This window comes from Trifolium pratense, linkage group LG1 (assembly GCF_020283565.1).
Source record: "Trifolium pratense cultivar HEN17-A07 linkage group LG1, ARS_RC_1.1, whole genome shotgun sequence".
Lineage (NCBI taxonomy): Eukaryota > Viridiplantae > Streptophyta > Magnoliopsida > Fabales > Fabaceae > Trifolium > Trifolium pratense.
In genome coordinates, this window is record NC_060059.1 from 14680677 (window position 1) to 14703369 (window position 22693).

At 32.8% G+C, this 22693-nt stretch overlaps 3 protein-coding genes across 6 annotated transcripts; 1 reads left to right on the forward strand and 2 right to left on the reverse strand.

Annotated features, from left to right (window-relative positions):
• Positions 1 to 83: 83 nt before the first annotated feature.
• Positions 84 to 5147, reverse strand: LOC123903159 (ankyrin repeat domain-containing protein 13C-like). The gene is made up of 2 exons (XM_045953070.1): positions 3037 to 5147; positions 84 to 937 (listed from the first exon to the last, which is right to left on the reverse strand). Exons 1-2 carry the CDS (start codon positions 4612 to 4614, stop codon positions 533 to 535), a joined length of 1983 nt encoding a protein of 660 aa, XP_045809026.1. The 5' UTR covers positions 4615 to 5147; the 3' UTR covers positions 84 to 532.
• A 1658-nt stretch (positions 5148 to 6805) lies between these two features.
• Positions 6806 to 11314, reverse strand: LOC123903162 (DNA-directed RNA polymerase III subunit RPC4-like). Of its 2 annotated transcripts, XM_045953074.1 has the most exons (12): positions 11061 to 11097; positions 10883 to 11010; positions 10022 to 10095; positions 9877 to 9932; positions 9337 to 9403; positions 9202 to 9235; positions 8479 to 8598; positions 8337 to 8368; positions 8117 to 8177; positions 7819 to 7910; positions 7508 to 7729; positions 6806 to 7252 (listed from the first exon to the last, which is right to left on the reverse strand). In XM_045953074.1, the coding sequence occupies exons 3-12, from the start codon at positions 10049 to 10051 to the stop codon at positions 7097 to 7099; spliced, it is 870 nt and encodes a 289-aa protein (XP_045809030.1). In that variant the 5' UTR covers positions 10052 to 10095; positions 10883 to 11010; positions 11061 to 11097; the 3' UTR covers positions 6806 to 7096. The 2 variants fall into 2 exon arrangements, with proteins under 2 accessions (XP_045809030.1, XP_045809029.1); XM_045953073.1 differs by having other exon boundaries at positions 10022 to 10169; positions 10883 to 11314.
• A 7151-nt stretch (positions 11315 to 18465) lies between these two features.
• LOC123903163 (probable low-specificity L-threonine aldolase 1) lies at positions 18466 to 22561 on the forward strand. Of its 3 annotated transcripts, XM_045953076.1 has the most exons (11): positions 18466 to 18697; positions 19024 to 19062; positions 19687 to 20140; positions 20251 to 20362; positions 20752 to 20802; positions 20980 to 21051; positions 21147 to 21279; positions 21423 to 21481; positions 21696 to 21796; positions 22138 to 22204; positions 22359 to 22561. In XM_045953076.1, the coding sequence occupies exons 2-11, from the start codon at positions 19026 to 19028 to the stop codon at positions 22386 to 22388; spliced, it is 1116 nt and encodes a 371-aa protein (XP_045809032.1). In that variant the 5' UTR covers positions 18466 to 18697; positions 19024 to 19025; the 3' UTR covers positions 22389 to 22561. The 3 variants fall into 3 exon arrangements, with proteins under 3 accessions (XP_045809032.1, XP_045809034.1, XP_045809031.1); XM_045953078.1 differs by lacking the exon at positions 19024 to 19062 and having other exon boundaries at positions 18535 to 18697; XM_045953075.1 differs by lacking the exon at positions 18466 to 18697 and having other exon boundaries at positions 18811 to 19062.
• The last annotated feature ends 132 nt before the right edge of the window (positions 22562 to 22693 follow it).

Genomic DNA, 22693 nt, shown 5'->3' on the forward strand with positions numbered 1-22693 from the left:
AAAGAATTCTTTTTCTTTTTTGTTTTACATAAATTAAAGTAACCACTCATCAAAGGTGAAAAGAAAAAGTAACAAAGAGGATCCAAACTATGAAAATGAAGAGTTACAGAAATCAACAAATTTTACAATGTCAATGGCAGTTCAAAAAATAGCCAAAACTTGATGAATGAACAATGAATACTGACTGAGATAGAACTCAATGAAATGCAAGATCAATAATAACCAACGATATTGATGTAGATACAAATATTGGTATCGTGGAGAAAATTAGAATGAAGCCAAGTAACCAACTAATTGAAGGTGATACTCTCTTCATTTTCACTTCACATTAAAATACAACAATTTTCAAATGATGAAAGCTCTTTTCATGATCCGATATAGCGAATAGGCAAAAATCATCAAGGCGTAAAGTTCCCAGTAAATTCTTGGAGAGATCATCCAATGTGGAAAGTATAGTCAGCTGTTTAAAAATACTGTCTTTAAACTCGCTTTGGCGACGGTTATATCAAAGTAGCCGATAAAGACCACATCACTATTGGCATAATTCTCCCAAATCAGAACTTCCCTGATGCACTCCATCGCTTCCTTTAGCCACAGTTTGCTTCTTATTTTTCTTAAGTTTGGCTCTTTTTGCCTTCATACGGCGTTTCCTCTCATTTGCATCCACCCATTTGTAGTCTGAAGGAATAATGAAAGGGTCTACTTCATCCTTATATCTGTGACTGTGACTACGACTATCAGAGTCACTAGATAGCGTACCACGACTTCCTTTCATCCACGAAACCCAGGATGTCGACCCTTCTGATTCCTTGGATTTAGCATCCTGGAAGTAGACTGGGCTAGAGGGTGGAGTTGAAAACTCCTCTGGTGTCTGAAGCTCCTCAAATTTTGTAAAAGTGACAATAACCCTTACAGTAGGGACGATAGGAATAGCTACCTGCATAGCCGTAGCATAACCAGAGATATGTGAAACAATGCCACAACATACAAACAAGGACCCAACATTAATTAATTTTATTTTACAATACAATACAATTTGTCATAAAAAAAAGAAAAGTGTAACAGACATATGAAAATATATCCTATATTTATCTGACCAGTTGAAAGAGTCTCTAAAATGTTCAAAAAGGACGAGACAGCAGATTTTGGCATTCTTTCTGTAATGCAATTTGAAAACCTATACATAGAAATAAGTGTTGGTTTGCGTATTGATGTCCATTAGAATTAGAACGCCACTGTAACTTTACTCTTGGAGTGCTAGAGTTTTCATATCTAGGAGCAAAATAGAAAAGACACCACTACAAGTTTAATGACGTTTGGGCAACATATGGAATTTGCTTTGCAATACATTGTGCTGTATGGATGATGAAAAGCTATATATCTTCAGGTTTTGATCTACAGAAGGGCACCTCCATGTGTCAGCCTAAAGAATACTGGGTATAAGCCAGGGACTTGAGAAGCTTCTCATTCTTTTAGCACAACTCCATGCAAGTGTTTAATTAGACAAGGATTCAACGGGAGAAACAAACTAGGAGCCATAACTATCTTAAATAATGATGCTAAGAAGCTGGAATCATATAATTGACTTGAGAAGCTTCTCATTCTTTTAACAAAACTCCATGCAAGTGTGCAGTTGGACAGGGATTCAAAGGGAGAAACAAAGTAGGAATCATAAATATCTCAAATAATGATGCAAAGAAGCTCAAGTCACATATTTGACAATAGAATGGTTATAGACTATAGTATCTATCCCCCCATAGAAAACCAACAATATTTGGAACTAGACTGATGAAATCAAAGAAATTGATTTGAACCCACTTATGACAATAGAGAAAGAATTTGTCACTCATGCACTATCAAAGAAAAGTATAAAACCCAATCCCCCAACCAACCAATAGGAAATAAAGAACTTTCAAGGAAGGGGAGGAATGCCTAGACAACAGAAAACGTTTTAAAAAAAAAAGTTATAGAATAAACTCCTATTTTCATCCTCATATGGTACAAGTGACATCACTTTTTAGGTCTCGGAAAATTTTGTTATCAATTCAGTTATGCAAAATGTCACCAAAATTGGTTCTTCATCAGAATGACATAAATGAATGACGCGGAGGAGCCTTTATTTAGGAACTAGTTCTTGACATTTTGCATTCTTGAGACTAAATTGATGATAATTTGCATCGTCGTGCGACTAAGTTGGTGTACAACAGGTATGGATGACAAATGTAATGTCACTTTGCATTATTGAGGAACCATAGCCTGTTTGGTTTGAGAAAAACATTAGTTGTCAATTCCTATTTTCCCCTTTTAATTACAAAACGAAAAAGGTCACATTATTAGCATTATGTTCTCTGTTTTCAAATATTTGTACAGAAAATAGTTTTAAAAAAAACTGTTTTCACTCATTTTTTATGTACAATAAGACATTTTTGTAACTAGAAATGAAAACAGAAAATGGAAACAGATAACATTTCCTGAAACCAACCAAACAAACCATGATGGAAAAACCATCTAATAAGCAGAATAATGGACATTTGAAATATTCGGTATCTTGTTAGGATATAGAATTAAGGGTAATTAAAGTAGTTAAGAGTTATTAGGAAAGTTAGTTAGTTGATTAATTTGTTCAGTGATCATTAAGTTCAGTTGTTATTTTGGTTATTCTTAGAAAGACTTTAAATATCCCTCAGGTGGTAGAGGGGAGGGATAGCGTTGAATAATTGAGTTTTATGGCTGGTTCATCCAGTGTGAAAGGAGAGTGCTCCTTTGAGACTATTCTGTAATTTTCTTTTCCTATTGCTGTAAAATAAAGAATTCTAGTATCTCTTTTGCAATCATCATCCTTTTGATTCTGTAGTATTGTTCTATCATGGGAATTCTTTCTTATCTAAAGAAAGGATCATAACATATCTAGCCTAATGTATGTAATAAATATATGAACAAAATCACAGCTAACTAGCCTTATCAAAAAATAAGAAACAGATAATACAAGCACATTGTAAAATGAAGTACTTAAGGTTATGATAGTATTTGGGTTACCTTGACAGGAAAGGTTCCTTGAGGAAGTTTAGTTGTCAAAAGTTCTCTGAGTCTCCTAATAGCCTTCACCTTGTTTGCTAAGATGTCAAGTAAGGGCAGAAGCTCATCTGTTTTCAAAGGGAAGTCTTGTGTCAACCACAAGACAGGTCTCACACCTCGTTTGAACTCACTCTCACTCTTAGACTCGTTACTCGCTCCTTTCTTCTTTTTCTTTTTCAAGTTTTGATCCTTTCCTTTCTTCGAGTTCTTTTCTACATGACCCTCCTTCAGAAACTCAGGCTGTAGCTTTTGCTGATCACTCGATCTCTCGTTGCTACCTTCTGAACCCAACATCGAGAATTTCTTCGAAGACTTTGAATCCTCATGTTCATCACCACCACTCTTCAAGTTTTTCTTGTTCCAACCAAACCAACCCTTCTTCTCTTTAGCCGCACCATTGGGTTCACAATTCTCATGTACATTTTCATGACCATCAAATCCTCCTCCTTGTTCCTCATCCTGACAAACACCATCAGAGTTCCCCACACCATCAGAGTTCCCCATCCTTAATGCTGAATCCAATTGCATCTTTTCCTCGGCAGTCAACACATCATCATATCCCTCTCCATTCGAAAAAACCTCTTCATCATTCAAAGCACCAGGAACCCGCCTCGATTTCACACTCACCATAACATTGAGCATATCATAAACCCTAGCCTTCCAATTCCCAACAACCTCAGTCTTCTCCTGTCGCCTCCAATTCAAATTCGGAACAAGCTCAGCTTGCGTAACATCAATCCCCGGCCGATACATATTCGTCTGAAACATCATAGAAACTTCATGAGCAACTTCAGCTTCTGTAGGCTGTGCACCAGCACCTTCCAAAGCATTGGTAACTTCCTTCTCCTTATGAGCAAGCGAAATCAAAGAACCACGCGGAAGATTCACATTACCATCCTCCGAAGTATAACCATCACCGAGAAACAAAAAACTCTGATCCGAACGCTGAATTCGAAATCCATCAAAACCAGCTAATGTCATATCAGCACGAAGATTAGAACCACGTTTCCAAATACGGTAAGTATCAGAAGGAGCAATTCTACCTATAAAAGGAATAACAGAACTCTCAAAATGAAAAGAAATCTCCATATAAAAATCACGAATTCGAGACGCCGAAGCAATAATCCTCGGCAATCTACGGCACCATTTCGCCCACGCTAGAGGCTGATAATGACGAGCAATAACAACCGCAATCGCTTCCTCTCTATTGCAAACAGCTTCTTGTAAAGCACTCCAGCCTTGTTCGTTCTGCAAACTCCAATCGGCGCCGGAAGACATCAAAATCTCGGCGGAGATTGGATCCCTAAGACGTACAGCTAGATGGAGAGGAGTTTCTCTACCTGGAACATCGCGGCGATCTATTACGGCGGATACTTTATCAGCGAGAATCTCGGCGGCGAGTGATTCGGGTTCTGTTGTGACGTCGCCGGTGCGGAGAAGATTGGGGATGGTGGAAACGAGACGGCGGAGTGAAGCGTGATCGCGATTGAAAACTGCCACGTGTGCAGGACTGTGTGCGTATTTGGAAATATCTTCCATCTGAAAGTGAAAGTGAAATTGAATCTGAGTTAGTTAGTTAGTTAGTTAGTAATGAATTGCGAGAAACGGTTTATGCATTAATAGATAAGGTTGTGTTGTAGTGAGAGTTTGGTGAAGAATGGAACAAAAGAAGTGGAAGTTTCGGTAATTTGGATTAACGAGATGTGAGAATTGAATGAAAATGAAAGGAAGAGGAATTTAGGGTTGAAATGAAGAGAGATTGGATTGGATCTAAAGAGTGAGTGAGTGAGTGAGTGAGTGAGAAAAGAGAAGAAAGTGAAAAAGCACAGTCACATGAAAGCAAAGCACAGCACAGCACAGCAGGAACGGAACGAGGGAGAGACAGTCGAGTCAGAACTGGCGTCGTCGTCGTCGTCAGTTGGTCTGCTTCTTGTTGCTCTGGTGGCCTCAATTGTGACCAAGAGTGTGCCCCACTTTTTTTGTCCGGTTATGAATCCGATTGGTCTATTGTGTTGTTAGAACCTCCTGGTTCTGATTTTGAAAACAATGATAATGATGATGATTCTGGTAATGATAGTTTTATTGTTTTGGTTAGTTGTTATTCACTTGGTTGAAGGTTCAAACAATGTACTTTACAAGGCTCAAAATAGACGTAGCAAACGAAGCATGAGACAATTTGATTGAGTTTTACAATTCCAGTGAGATATTTGCTCATTTCCAAATTTCAGGGGGAATTTGGCATTTTACTCAACAAATTGAACATCCGCATTTTTCTTTTTTACTAAATGTTCAAATATATATAATACATTGAATAATACAATTCAAAATTGCTAAAACTAATAAGGATGAATTAGCGAACAAACTCACGGCACCCACATTAATATCATTACAACAGCAAAATGCCTACAAATGTCACAAAGCCAACAAATATGACGAAATTGAAATGTTCGGAATATCATGTCTCTGAGTATGCAACGTTGATGACTGCAAAGTCATTGATTGAATATGCAATGAGTCGAATCTAATCTGTCGATCTGAACCGAACAAACACCGCGCTACATAATTATTTGACAGATTCAATATTATTTGAATACTATATCTTATTACCCTGACTTTTCTTTAGCAACAAAAATCGTTTGTTAACAAAATTACCATGACATAAGTTTGCATAATAGGCGCGGAACGTGGCCTGTCTGGCCGCTAGTATTTAAATAAAATATGTATTGAAAAAATTTTATTTAATAAAAATATTCATTTGTGCCAAAAGTTTGGTTGCTAATTTTTGTATATATTCAGATGGATATTACGATTGTTCTTCTTCGAAAGTTTTGACACTAATGTTTTTTTAAAGGTTTAACTCAGAGACATATTATTAAATTGATAGGACTTATATTATTTCTTTCAAATGTTGTTTTGAATCTTTTGATTGTTTATAAATCATTTAAATGTTGTTGAGATGTTATTTTGAAGTAGTTTTTGTTTTGAGTCCTTAAAATTATTTTATTGGGTCACATACCTATCATTATACTGAATCACATACGCTACTAAAATCATCAATTCTTGAAATTGTTGGAATTGAAACCAAAGAAAAAAATTTACATGACCAAAACCAAAAAAACACTACATTTGTGGGAATTAAAATCATATATTTAAACCTTTGAACTTGAAGTATTCATTTATGTCAAATTTTTATGAGAATTACACTTTGTTAGGGTTTGTACCTAGCAAGAGTGTTAGCATGTTCCTTTCATTGATTCATTCTAATTGTTTTTCACTCTCGTATCATTGATAATTGTACTAAAAAAATAACTGATAGTCTCTTTACCTAAGAAGATAGATAAGGTCCCAATTTTTAAACTTCAGAATGTGTTTTTCCAAATATTTCTGAATTTGAACTAGAAAAACATGTTCCGAAATTTTTATACACGCCAAAAATGGAAAAAACATAGAGTGGAAAAGAAGCACGGAGGAGGATGAGAAGAGAAAAATTCGTAATAAATAAAGAAGTAGAGATCCTCACTAGCCCTGTTAACTTGTCACGGGAAAAGGTGTTACCATGTATCCACGTTGAACCAATTTCTATACAAGTTCCAAAACAGCTTCACGCTATAAGCTTGGCGGTAAATCAAGCCGAAAAATAAATAGTCTATGTAATATTGTAATCCAAAAACAAAAGCCAAGAAACAAATTGAAAATCAACAGGATCAACATTATAATAAAACTCCTCATATTACATAAAGATTTCATTCTTGTATTCTCAAAGTATTGTATTGTATCATCTCCTTCCTTTAAAGTTTTAAGAAATGAAGAGGATCTCTACTCCAAATTAAAAACATAGTCAATCATTTTTCTATTTTCCTTCCACCACCCCAAGTAAAAACTATTATCTTTCCTCGTTAAAAATTGTCATCTTTGTTCATGTTCAATGAAATAAAAAACATAACTGATTTCTATTTTTCCATCTCTATTTATTGTTTAAGAATATCTAACTTCAACAATTTCATGAATTTAAAGAAAACTCTTATAAATCTAAATCACTAAGACAATCAAGCGCAGCATCTATGTCGGGGGTTACAGTAGCAAGCGCGTTGATCTCCCCAATTGCGCAACAATGCTTTTCAGCAGCATTCATCGCAACCAACTCTTGAGAAAATGTACAATTCATACCCGACGAAACCTGCAACCATTTAATAAAAAACACAATTTTAGCTTAAACAGACAGCAATATTATTATAGTCAAGCTATGCATTATAACTCACTTAATAGATCAAGTGTTGTTAGCACTCTCTTCAAATATTAGTCGGGAAAACCGCAAAAACAACATTCTTGACTAATGCCCTTATTTTCTAGATACATTAGGTTGAAAATAGGAACTGTGAAAATAATGCTTAGATATGCATCTTGTAATTTATCTTATGAATGCAGTACTTACATCATAAAGAGTGTCTCCAAGTTTCAGCTTAACTTTACCACTCTTATACACAAGCATTTTGCCAATAAAGCCAGCTGGCAATTCGTTCAACCTGACGAGCTTCGCAGCACCTCTAGGACCTCCAGGACGCTTAACGTTCTCCTTAACATCTTGAACCTTTTTAAGCATGGGAATAACTGGTGGTAATTTCATGAAGAATGCACTTGCCTCTGGGTTTTCCTCCTGCCAAAAATTTGCCCAAAACACTATTATAATAATTTAAAACAAATTGAACTTAATAGATTTGATTTCTTAAAGTTCGGTTTAGTTACCAAAAGGCCAAGCTCTATTGCTGAATTTGCCTTGCTTTCATCATAAGCTCTGGATTCTGCAGCCTCCCCAAATTCCTCCTCATTAAGATATTCTATCAGAAGAATATGTGAAGTTAAAGCCACTTGACTTAGCAACATAGCATAATATAAAGTGTGTTTTATTTTCAACCTAACTAACTCGAGTGTAACTGTAAAACTAAAATATCATAACTCTGGTGACATCGAAATTCCATCTAATTTACTCTACTTTTATTCTTTCCTTTTTTGCTTTATATCAAAGATGATTCCTGGAATTTACCTGGGTTGCCTGAATATGGTTTCCTCAAGGGAAGAACTAATGGATAGTCACTGTAAAGGTCCTGTAGCAACATCCAACAACCAATATTTCAGGATGAAACAAGCATGAACAAATTACACTTGCAGTTACGTATGCGCACGCACACGCACGCACAGAGAGGAAACAAATAGAAACAATAAATGAATAAAACAGCATATTTTGTTTGACTCAGTACACTTACCCATGGTTCTTTGTATTCTTTCACATTTGCACCTGTGGTTAAAGCATCAAATAAATATGGTCAATAAAAGGAAGGACCGTGCAGCAGGAGTAAATCACATTGTGACAGTTTATTCAATGAAAATGCCTTAATGGAGACATACCATCAAATGCTGAATTTTCACCGCCGTTGGTCTTGCTCTCGCTTTTGTGAAAAGCATATGATTTGAAAGAAGTTGATTGGGCACCAGAACCAAAACCACCACCAACACGTGAAGCTAACACTGCAAACCATAAAATGGGCAAAGCAATATTAGAAAGCAAAAAGGTTGATTTTAATTCTACATGAAAAGGGCATCATCATGAGATCTCTACAAAGACAGACTAGATGGTAAGCATTCATATTGTCCAACTTCATATTTATCTTTAATCAACCGAGCATTCATACGAATGGCACAAACATTTAAAGCAGTAAATGTTAACTCTCGAAGAAACAAGTATGATATGTTGTTCACTTAAAATATAAAAGCTGAAATTATTTACTAAAAATGAGATTACTTTCGTTTTCTCCAATTGTTTTGCACAATATTCATAGTAAATGTTCCTCAATTGCTCATCTCTAAGCAAACTCAATCACAAACGAAGGTAAAGTAGTAGTAAAGATGGTCATTTTAAAGATGGTTATTTATCAGTAAATTCAAATTAATTACTTTAATGGTTCAAACATCCCTGTGTACCTTTAATATTTGAGGATTTTTCAGAAAAGTACAATTTGTTTTAAAATAAATTTCAAAATCATGGAAACAGAAAATCAATGGTTCCAATTTAAAAGTCACATAAAGTTGGTCATCACAATTTCAATAACCAAAAGGGCTAACATACTATACCTTTCTTCTCAACCTTCATCCTTGCCTTATTCTCCTACAAAAATATAATCAATAAAATTTCAACATAACAAAATTAAATTAAAATCAAAGAAAAATCAAACAACAGATTATCAATAAAATTGAAATAACACATACTTCGAGATTTCGAAGGATTTCGCTAGCCTTTGCTGATGTGTCTTTAATATCCTCCTCAACCACTTCACTGCAGAAACATAACAAATTAAAGGAACATCAAATTAAATTGGGCAATCAGCATTTTTTTGTTTTTTGTTTTTTAAACTAGGTATCCTACCCTAGGACCTAATAATCCAAGGGATACAATCCCACCGTCCACTTGCGGGGGGGCCATTTAAATTGTATGTACTAGCCCACCGAAATTGGCACAAGGGGAATCGAACCTGAGAGGAGCACACTCCAAGGTCCCAAGCCAACACCACTCGGCCGACCCAAATGGGTCGGCATGGGTCGGCAATCAGTATTGTTTAATAACGGCTATAGTGTAACAGAATTTAAACAAATCATTATTTAGTACAAAATATTGTCAAACAACAGCTAAAGAGACATTGCTATAGCAATGTTGCATAGCAGAATTTGAACAAACCGCTATTTCCTACAAACCGCAATTGATAACATTGTGATTAACATAAAACTATTGCTAAACATCTTGATACATACCTTTTAACTTCTATCTTTGGCACTCTACGAGGTGGAATTTTAGGTTGAAATTTTACCTGAAAAAAAAAAAAAACAAAACTGATGTAATTGATGAAAAGAACAATGAAACAAATAGAATATTGAACATAGTGAAATCAAATCAAACCTTTCTTCCTTTTGAAGGCTTTGAATCCATGATATTCCTTCCAATCAGTGGCGATTCCAGTAATATTAGAGAGCCTAGGCAAAATTTTGGAGGGAATTTTATCAACCAAATTTCTAGATACAATAATATTTAAAAGACAAAGTTGTTTCTGCAATTCAAAAACATATTTAAATTACATTAGTACATCTCTTTTTATGCAAAAGAAAATATTCTTCACAATATACACTTGTAGTATGCCTATTGTAAGGCTTGGTCAATTATGAAATCAACATAATAGAATGTAATTTCCCCTAATGAAAGAAATCCATAACAAACAACTGTGAGAAAGAAACTGATATCTGATCAACGAGACTACATTTCAAACTGAATACAAATATCACAAGACTATCTTATTCTTATTTAATATTGTGTATAAGAGAAAAATTAAGATCAAGAATACAAGGTTTGTCATCAGCTTATAAAAGAAAGAAAGTGCTTCATCAACAAAGGTGATTTTGATCCATCAAAGTGAACACAACACAAATGTCCACAATTAAACAAAGTTTTAGTTGCAGTTACGATGACAATAATATCACAAAGTAGAAAATCACCAAGTTAGTTTACAACAAGAGGCATCATGAAATCAAATAGTTTTTAGAACAAAAACCCTTCATTCTCACTATTTTAGAACAAAAACACTATTGCAGAACCAACCAAAACTACTTATTTATATAACCAAAACAGCTTATTTATATAATCACTTAACAATCAAAACAGCTTAATAAATTTAAAATTCAAAACAACACCAAATCATCAAACAAAGATTCTAGATTGAGAAGGTTAGGTTGTTAAAAATTAATTGCAGTATGTTAGTTTGCTTACCTGAAACGAGACGAAGAGAAAGAGTGAGTGCGGTGCGGCGCGGTGAGCTGAGCAGTGGTGCGGCTGCGGCGGAAGATTGAACGGCGTTACGGCGAGGTGAGGGAGAGAGATTGAGAGCAGTGAGAGAGCGGCGGCCGGTGGCGGTGGGTGAGAGAGGAACAGCGATTTTGAGAGAGAGGGATCGAGAAAGAGAAAGCAAATTCTAACTCTTCCTTTTTCTGCAGTGAGGATGTTCAATCACTCATTCCAATGAGGATGTTAAACTAAGAAGAAAAAACGAAGTATGAATAGGAATAAAATCAACAATGTTCAATCACTCATTCAATCAACAATCCCAGACTCAGTCTGATCACGCGCGCGAGAGAGAGAGAGAATCGCCGTCAACGGTGAGATACGCGAGGGAGAAACGGTTGCGTTGTTGTTCTACGGAATTCACAAACCTCGCAGGGTTTTACTTTATTTATTTATTTTATTTTATTTTTGTTTTAATTATTAATTATAAAAGCTTATAATTTTGTTAAATTCCTATATTACCCCTAAGCATTATTCCTTAACTAACTTTATTGAATTAGTGGGTTTTTTGAGTTTTTGAAAAGATAGTTATGGAGTAGGGCGGATTCTAGGGTGGGAGACCCTCTCACCAATACACCGTATCTTTTATGGATTGGATGGAGTGAATTAAATGAGATGCATGATATTATGGTGTACTGTCAGTATTATATAATTTTCTTTTTTTTCACTCTATTTTGTATCAGCAATATTGGTGGATTATCGCAACTAAATTTTATGTCCAAATTCTTCGGGATCCAAATTTAAATTAATTTTTCCTGAAAAAATCGAGAACATTTTTTCCCTGAAAAAATCGAGAACTTTTTTTCCAAAAAAAAAAATTCCGAATAAAATATCGGAACTTTTCCCAGAAAAAAAGATTAAAAACATTTTCCTGAAAAATATCCAAAAAAATTTTCCGAATAAAATATCGGAGCTTTTTTCCAGAGAAAACTCCAGGATTATTTTTATTTGAAATCAAAAAAAAATTCCCCCAAAAACCAGGAACTTTTTCAGAAAATAAAATTGAAATTTTTTTTCCGAAAAAGATCGAAAAGTTTTTTCAAGAAAAATCGGGAACTTTTTTTCAAAAAAAAAAATCGAAAATTTTTCCATAAAAAATATTGGAAAGTCTTTTCGGGAATTTTATTTTATTTTTTATGGAAATTATATAATACTGACAGTACATCATAATATCATGCATCTCATTCAATCCATTTCATCCAATGGATAAAAAATATGGTGCATTGATGATAGACCTAACAGAATCTGCCATGGAGTAGTAGTAACTGCTACTAGTGCTACGTAGCCAAGATACGTGCAAGTGGAACATTAAATCCACTCCAGTACAGTACTTATGGTCAGTTAAATCAAATCTAAACTGTTTTTGGCAGCGGGGTAGTGAAAACCAACACGGGCATTTCCGAGTTTTTGGAGTTTATGTATGTACAAAATATAAAAGTAACCTTTTTAATAAAAATACATTCTATATAAAAAATACAAGGCTACAAGCAAAGCCAAAAACAAGCTTAATCCTAAAGACTTACTTACACAACAGGTAACGATTTCTACAACACTTAAAAAAAATAATAAAAACACAATCCTGGAAGCACCATAGAAACATGTTGAAAGGTGAATGGACATTACTCTCAAGTACCAACAATTCAATAACAACTCAATGAACTCATCACTTCAAAAAATAACACAACACCACTAAAATAGTAAAATTGTAAAAAACAAACTCATCTCTTTCACAAATTCATCCACAAATTGTGGTTTTTATTTTCAAATTTTAGAAACCCTAACTTATAAAATTTTGATTTTTACCTTTATTTCAATTTCAATAGAGTTATGGAGATTGAGTTTCTAATAATAGGAGGAGGAGTAGTGTAGCGCCGCCGGTGATGGGTGGCAGTGGCAGGCCGCTGTCGTGCTTGCTGGACGGTGGTGGTGATGTAAGCAGGCTAATTGGTTTCTTCTTTTGATCACACGCGCTTGTTACTATTCCTTTTTCTTTTTCTTTTTTTTTTTCTTTAAGAAAAATTGGGTCTGGGCCTTACAGAGTTGTAATGTAATTAATTTTTATATTTTCTAATTTACTAATACTATTCTCCTATAATAATTTTTTTCAAGCACACATACAACTCTGATATTCCGACCGATTATAACTTGGTAAGAAACGGACTTGGATTTTGTAAAGTCGGAAAATGGTGCAATCATGCAGTTAGTAAATTTTAGGTCGTTCGATCTTGATTAGAAGATTCGGATGTCATTTCAAAATTTTATATTAAACAAAACAAACAATTGTCTTAAGAGTTGAACCTTCTGATCGTAATCTGACAGTTCAGAATCATTGACTGCATGCGGTCGGACTGCATGTAATCCAGTTCTGGTAGGAAAACATTTAAATGAGTGACTTTCTTATAAAAAATAGGCTTAATTACTAAATTGGTCCCTTAAAGATATTTTTGGTTTTAAATTGGTCCCTTAAAGAAAAAAAGGCTCAAATTGGTCCCTTAAAGACTTTGCCGTTAAACATTTTGGTCCTTTCCGTCCAGAAACGGTTAATTTGTATATGTGGCAAATTGAGTGCTTACATGGCTTCTTATATGGCTGCTTACATGGCTACTTACATGGATGCTTACTAGGTAAATCATTTAAGTTAAAAAAAAAAACTTAAAGTTAAAATTTAAAATAAAATAAAAAATTATACAAACAAAACATAAGAAACATTAGGGTTCTTCATCTTCATCTTCATCTTCATCTTCATCCATTCTCTCATTATCATTCGATCATCTTCTACATTCAAATCCTCTTCTTCTTCTTCTCTCATCGAAACACTTGTCTTGTTACCCACAAAAAATGGCAAGCACCAGTGCAAGCACCGGAACGCAGCGTTTAAAGTCGAGTCTTTGGCGGTGGAACCGACCTAATGTTGAGGTTTCCACCATCATTCGATTGGTTTGGTGTGAAATTGTGAGTTGGTGAGAAAGGTGTGAGTGAGTGAGAGAGAGAGTTAGTGTGAGAATGAAGGATCTCTGTTGTGTTGAAAGAGTGTAGATGAATTTTAGAACATGAAAAAAGTAAAATTTTTCTCAAACCCATGATTTCAAAAGGACTTAAAAAAAGAACAATTTTTAACTCTGAATTTTTTTAAAAAAAATAAATAAACACCGGAAAATGTCTTAATCTAAGGCTTTTTTTTGTGACATTATTATAACAAAAAAAATTCTCAAATAAGAATAAAATTACAATTTTTAATGAAGAACTTCATCGTCTTCTTCCCAACATTTCCTACTTTCAATTTTTAATGAAGAACTTCATCGTCTTTTTCTCACCAACATTCCTACTTTCATCGGCAACTCAAAGTTCAATTTTAGTATCAAAGATTGTTTATTTGCAACAACTGATTCTTGCCCTTTGTGGAGGAGGACATGATGATTACTAAGAGGAGAGAAACTGTGGGTTGTGGGGCAAGTTGATTCAAGCATGATGTTAGTTGTTGTTGAACATGTTTCCAGCGAGTTGACTCAGTGGGTTGGTGGGTGAGTTTACTGAGTCGGATGAAGTTAATACGATTTGAAGAAAATGTGAAAAAGATATAGTGTGGGCAGAATATAACAACATTTGTGCTTCCACTTAATCCAACCCTCCATCTTATGTTTTGAAACTTTGTGCATGATTTGTGCACCCTAAATGATTTACCAAGTAAGCATTCATGTAAGCAACCATGTAAGCAGCCATGTAAACACTCAGTTTGCCACATGTACAAATTAACAGTTTCTGGACGAAAAGGACCAAAATGTTTAACGGCAAAGTCTTTAAGGGACCAATTTGGGCCTTTTTTTCTTTAAGGGACCAATTTGAAACCAAAAATATCTTTAAGGGACCAATTTAATAATTAAGCCTAAAAAATAATATTGGTTTTGTTTATTGTTTAAGATTTATAGACACTTTTTTTTTACCCAAAGTAAAATTAATTAAAGTTATGAATACAATAAAGAATCGACTAAAAAATACGGCGACTAGACATGGCATATGCCGCTTGTCCTAAGGAGTAAATTAAAATAATCAAATAAAACAATATCTTTTTTTTTTATCAATACAGCGAGCAATATGCCACTCGGGCTAAGAAGTAAATAATATATGTTGCTTGAAAAAAAATTATCATCAAATAAAACAATATATTTTTTTCAATTTAATATTTTTTTATATCAAGTTAAATTTCTAATTTATTTTTATTTTTTGGAGAGGGTTGATTGAGGGTCAATTTTGACTATTTTTTTTTTTTTTGACAATCAAGACTGAATTCCTTTTTTAAAAATAGTAGAATATGTTTTTTGGTAAGGAAAGTAGTAGGATATTTAAATATACATTTTTTTATGACAATAAGGATATTTAAATATACATATTTACGGTAACAAACATAATCTATTACTAATATATTAAAATTGATTATCATCAAAGTTATTAATTTATCATTATTACTTTTAACCACATTGTAAATTTTATATCCTTCATTGTAATTTCACTAAAAAAAATAATAAAAAAAATATATAGAAGAAATATAAGATAAATACAGAAAAAGTATAAAGAATAATATAAGATAATTACAAATAAAAAAAGATTATATGCTTAAAAATAGAAACAAAACAGATTATAGATCGGAACAAAACAAAATGCCATCAAATTTACTAAATTACCATAAATATTTCTAATCAAATTTCTATTTTTTTATTAAAAAATATACACCGGACCATTATTTGTCACTAATACATCAAAAATTGAATAAATATCCGTCAATGATAATTTATCCATTTAATAAGTTTTACAATAAATTACACAATAGTTTCACTTATATTTGAACAATATTATATAATAAAATTTTAAATATTTTATTCTAAATAAATTTTTACCTTAATATAATGACAAATTTAAATATCGATTAAAAATCAATAGACCCCATGCGAATGCACGGGTCTTTTAACTAGTTTATTTTTAAATTCAATTTTAAAATATACAACATGGATATTTTTTTTGTGTAAAAAAAACATGTGTATTTTTTATTATCTATACCTATGTATAAAGAGGATATAAAAGTTTTGGTGTCGACTTTTCATAATACCACCAATACTTTTTTTTTTAGTAGCAACAAAAATTTTTTTTTTTTGCAGCAAAAATCTTTTATTAACAAACTCACAATAACATAAGACATGTCTTTTTATTTTGTACATAAGTTAGACACAGGCAGACACGGGACCCGCTAGTATTTGATTGTATATATATATTTGTCCTATATAATAGTAAAAGTTATACACAACAAAACATAATTAAATAAACAGATGGAGAAACACATCTTTCTAGCATAATATATATTATAGATATTTTCTTCTTCATGAAAAAAATATATAATATATCTTTTACTTAAAGAGCATTTGTTAAAGGAATAAATAGATAAATTTTGTATTCTTATAATTTATAATTAAAATGAGGATTTTTATTTTGACAAATAAGATAAGATGAGGATTGTTGAGCTGACTCATTGCCAACAATTTATAATTATTTACTTCATAAAAAAGAAATACTTATATAATGAGTTGAATTCAACATTATAGATGTGAGTCCTCAAAAGAGCAAAATGACAAAAAACTGGATAAACTCTAATGGTTTGCCCAATTGCCCATATTTACCAAATATCCGGTTTACACCAAACATTAATTACAATCACATGTTTATTTTTTGTGTGAACAATTTCTCCTAAGATTTTACTTATTTTCTAGTTTAACTTTAGATTAGGAGAATCTCATTCTCATAGGAATTAGAGGATTAATATTGAAAAGGAAATGTTAAATTGTATATTTAGAAAATACAATGTATACCAAAAATATATATTAAATGTATATGTATTCAAGAAAAAATTGTATATTTAAAAGGAAAAAAGTTAAATTCAAATGTATTTAGTACATATCTAGATAAGATACACTTGACTTGTTGTTTATATCTAAAACTGGATAGAATACCAAATTAATATGATTCGAATGGTAAGCATGTGGCTCAATTCATGCTTATGAAAAATCAGGAAAGAAAGTTACTCTTAAATGTGGTTTTTAAACCTTAAACCTCCTCCCACAATTAATACTACTTTGTATTAATGGTAATAATTGTCAATACGCTCACTCGTATACGCAACATTTCAGTATAAACATAATCTAGTCATAAAAAATAACTTAGTCATAATTTAGTCAAACTATTGCTATATCTATCTTTCATTTATAATTTTGTTTCCTGATTGGTCTAAAATTATCAAATAGACGTAATGAGATGGATGAAGTAATTCTGTGCAACTACAAGTTATTTTATTCTTTTGAAAGTTTGATTTGCTAAAAAAACAGGAACCATGAAACAACTTTTGTTGTACTCTGTTTGATTTGAAACTGATTATGAGATTTGACAAATTAGATAGCAAGGGTTAGGACAAAATCTAGATTTTTTTTGTCTCTCACTGAACCGCAAGACAACTTTTTGTCCACAGTACAACTATAAAAAAATATGAAAATACCCATTTTATTTTCGAATATAAAAATATCATCGCCCTATATCTCTTCGATACAGTTTTGTCATGTACTGTTCTGTTCAATCCTTACTATTTTACGAATCAAATACACCAATAAGAATGCTTTAGAACTAAAATTGTTAGACTTTTAATTTTTTTTTGCTTTCACCATCAGTTTAATCTGATTCGACGGTCAGTTCTGATATCAAGTGGTTCCAGCTCTTTCCCGATCACAGTTGCAGGGGATCGAATCGTGGTCCTCCCTACTAAATTCAGCTTCGATCACCGCTAAACTAACTAGTAAAATTGTTAGACTTAAATATGAATGTAGTTAGTGCATCATTTATGAATAGATTAAGTTTTTTATTTACCCTAAATATATTACTCTTAAAAATTGTGCATTACTCATATTTCTTCAAATGATAACATATGTATTTCCATAGATTAAATATGGAAGAGAAGTGATCAATAGTTAGTTGGTCCAATGGTGATTGACACTAAACTTATTAGAAATGATCACAGTTCGATCCACCGCAACTGCGATCGGGGAAGGCTTGAGCCACTTGATGCTAAAATTGACCTTAGAACCTGATTAAGCAGTCCAATTAACCGGATATTGATAGTGAAAACAAAAAAATATATAAGAAGTGGCTTATATAGTTTTTCATCTTTCTAATACAACTTGAATTCAAACCCGGAGTGAAGGTATTCCTACTTAATAACATCACATCATTCGTTAATTGAGTTGGGACTTGCGTTTCAGATTATTCATTGAATAACTGATATATATATATATATATATATATATATATATATATATATATGATTAATAATATATATTTAGTCTATATTATAAGTCAAATACATCAATTATTTTATTTCAAATAAATCTAAAAATACTCTCCATAAATTTTATAAGTAAATTTCACATTTTTACTTGGTTGCATAATTAATGTATCTCTACGTCAGATACATGAATTACACGATAAAATTAAGATGGTGAAATACTTATAAAATGTGAAGGAATGAGGATATGCTTATCATTAAGTTAAAAGTTTTAGATAGACTAAAGTCACTCACACAATTCCCTCTTCCATTCTTTCTTTGTTTCCTTGTACTCTGCATGTAGTTGAACTCTAAACTACACATATACAAATACAAATTATAATTACAGATTACAGAAACAGCTAAATCAACAATCAATCTCATCAAAGGTAATTTCACTCCTTTTCAATTTCATCATCATGCATGCTATTGTTCTTTTCTCAACCACCTAATTTTATTTTTTACCCATAAAAGAACAACATTACGAAATTTCAACAAAACGAAGAAGACAAAATCTCTATTTCATTTTTGTCATGCATGCGTCATGTTCATAGCAATTCATGTGACTTGTCTCTGTTTTAGTGTCACAAACAAAGCTATGTTACGTGTCACTTTCTTTCTATATCAACAATTTGTTTCAATAATTTCACTTCATTCTTCTTCTTCTTATTATTCTTCTTGTTTTTCTTGTTCTTGTTCTTGTTCAATTTCGTAGATATGGCTCCTCCAAGTTTACATGATGAAACGGTGAAAGGTTTGTTTGGTTACTTTGTTATTCAATTCAATCCAATTCTTTGGGACTTTACCCCTTTTTTTAATCATTTTTTTAAGGATTTTATTTCACGTGGATTAGGGAGATTAGTTAGTGAATTAATTAATACAGATTGTCAAAAAAAAAAAAATTAGTTAATTAATACAGTTACATACATGTAACTGTGTTTCTGTTTATAATTTGTTAGATTTTAATCGGAATTTTATATGAATTTTTAAGGGTTTCTCAATTATTGAATTTCAAGCCAACAATGTTGGCAGAGAAATGTCACTGGTGATTTGATATTATTATTATTATTATTATTATTATTATTATTTTGATCATTAATTTTGTAACATATGGAAATTGTGGTATGGATATTCCATGGATTTTTAGGGTATTCCCATTACGCTGTTGGGACATCGGTAACCGATCAATCGAGATAGGATGGTCTAAGAAAAAATGAAGATTTTAATTTTATAATTAAAAATACCTAGTTTGAATTTAGGCTGCCTGTTCTTGATTGAACGGTCATCAATGTCCCGACTGTGTGAATACTGGGAGTGGATTTTGAAATTGTGATGAACTTGTAATGGCAATTGATTTTTTGCTTTTGGTTTGTTGTAGTTCTAGAGAAAATGGTGACTAGAACGGTGGATCTTCGATCAGATACGGTGACAAAGCCGACTGAAGCAATGAGGGCTGCTATGGCAACTGCTGAAGTTGATGATGATGTTCTTGGTTATGATCCGACTGCTTTACGTCTAGAGACAGAGATGGCGAAGATAATGGGAAAGGAAGCGGCTCTTTTTGTTCCATCAGGGACGATGGGGAACCTTATTTGTGTACTTGTTCATTGTGATATTAGGGGAAGTGAGGTTATTCTTGGAGATACTAGTCATATTAATATTTATGAGAACGGTGGTATTGCGACTATTGGAGGTGTGCATCCGAGACAGGTGAAAACTAATGATGATGGAACCATAGACGTTGATTTGATCGAGTCTGCTATCAGAGATCCTAGGGGGGAGCTATTGTTTCCAACCACCAGGCTTATTTGCCTTGAAAACAGTCATGCAAAGTGAGCAATGTTTGTTTTTTTTTGTTCTGCTTTCACTTTTATAGTTCACATTTTCTTCATTTTACATGGGTTTTTTTATGACTTATGGCTGATAAATTTCCTCAATGCAGCTCGGGTGGAAGGTGTCTCTCGGTTGAATATACGGATAGAGTTGGAGAGGTTGCTAAGAAGTACGGACTGAAGCTTCACATTGATGGAGCCCGTATTTTTAATGCATCAGCTGTAAGTAAATTTGTATTTTATTATGATTTCACTAAAAAGCTTTTTTCTTTATAGCGCATCAGATGATTTGTTTTACTTAGTATATACATTTGTGAAAATAACATATGACGGTAAATGATCTACGAAGATATAATCGTTTTTCTTGATCTGTCTCTGTTAACTGCAATGAAATGCTAAATGACAATATAGTTGATTTATATAACTTAAATAAATAATTTGTTTTGAACTTTCATTTTCTCTATGTATTGTAAACAATAGCTTCTCACATAACACCTCATCTTTTTCATAAGTTCCCTCATCTAACTTCTCCTATTACTGCTTTTTTGTTTCTCATTTTTGCATTATATGCAATTATATGTAAATAAAAGTTGTTTTTTGTGGATTTCCAGGCACTTGGTGTTCCTGTGGATAGGCTTGTTGAAGCAGCTGATACGGTTTCAGTATGTTTTTCCTTTCTTCTTTTTTTGACTGCGATTCAATATTGCTTCTGTCTTTGGCAGTGTTATCTATCTTATCGACGGGATAATTTTATTGCCTATCAAACTTAGTTACATCCATATCTTATTGAACAATAATCAAGCTAACAGACTAATAATTCATTTGACAATATGAATTAGGTTTGCCTATCTAAAGGTATAGGTGCTCCAGTTGGATCTATTATTGTTGGTTCCAAGAACTTCATTACCAAGGTAGTTCAAAACTTTGAGGGGTGCGGACATTAATTAGCAGCTATATTCTTCTCGAATGAATGATATTTAAGTCTAGCTTGTCTATTTCATTTTAGGCTAAGCGACTCCGGAAAACCTTAGGTGGTGGAATGAGACAGATTGGCATCCTTTGTGCTGCTGCACTTGTTGCCTTAAAGGAAAATGTTGGAAAGCTTGAAAGTGATCACAAGAAAGCTAGATTTTTGGCTGGTAAGAGTATGCAATTCAAAATGAGGCACATGCAGTCCTAAGTCTGCATGAGAAATTATAAGATTTTCAGAAATCAGAAACGTTTTTCTTCTTCTTTTGAACCTTACTTTTCTGTCTCCTAAAATTCTTCTCATTCGTTCCAGATGGGTTGAATGAAATTAAAGGACTCAGAGTTAATCCGTGCTCTGTGGAGACCAATATAGTGAGTATTTAGTCTATTGTATCTTGTTTATACGAGTGGAACTGCATTTTTTTTTCTGTGATTACATAATTTTTATTCTTTTGAAAAACCTTTATACTAGGCCTACAGTGACAAGTGCTAGCAACTTGAAGTATTTGTGACTTGTGAGTTCGAGTGTCCCTCTTTATATACCTTTATTAGCCTAACAATAAGTTCTTTCTTTCCATTTTACTAGATATTTATTGACATTGAAGCGGGTTCACGGACTACAGCAGAAAAGATATCCAAGTACTTGGAAGAACGCGGTATCCTTGTGATGCAAGAAAAGTCATTAAGGTATTGTTTGGCTTCTAAACATTTAGTCTGTTATAAATAATTGAAATAATTGTTCCACTCTAAAATGAAATCAGGGCCACTACTGTTAGTTTCACTGAGATTTTGTGCAATTAATCATCACACAAAACATGTGTCCTTTTAGGGTTCAAACTCTAGCCCCTGCATATAAAATGTGATGTCCCTAGTCCCTACCAACTGAGTCAAATTCACGAGAATTGTAGTGTTTTTTTTATTACCGCAGTTTGTTCTGTGAATTTGACAATATAAAAAACCATTTTACTGTATGGACAATATGCTTAATAAGAAAGAGGCTAATGATAGTGTATGAATGTATCTTCCAGATTGAGAGTGGTCCTCCACCACCAAATATCAGCAAGTGATGTGCAGTACACCTTGTCATGCTTTCAGGTTTGTGTACAGATTCATTGAATATTCTTTTTCAAAAAAGATTCATTGAATATTGGATTCAAATTGATCAATATACATTGTTCTTTTCCAATTTTATGCATACTATAGCTTAAATGTTAGATGTATTAAATTCAATTTTTGTGGAATATTGCAGCAAGCATTACAAATTGAAAATGGCAACTAGTGGAAGAATAACACTTTGCCTGTGTATTATTGGTTTATCACAAGGGAAATCCAAATTCCATTTGTCTTTGTTTATTTTATTTTATTTTTTACTTTTGACTGTAACCGTTGTTTCTTGGCTTATGGGTCATTGTTAATGTCCAATCATTAATAAGATGTTCATCTTTTATATTATAAGCTTGTATACACAAGCAAACTCTAAACCCTAATTTGTTTTTCCTGTTTTCCCTCCATCTTATCTTGCAATTTTTATTAAAAAATAATACAATTTTATCTTGATTAGAATTCGAACCTGCAACCCTTCAA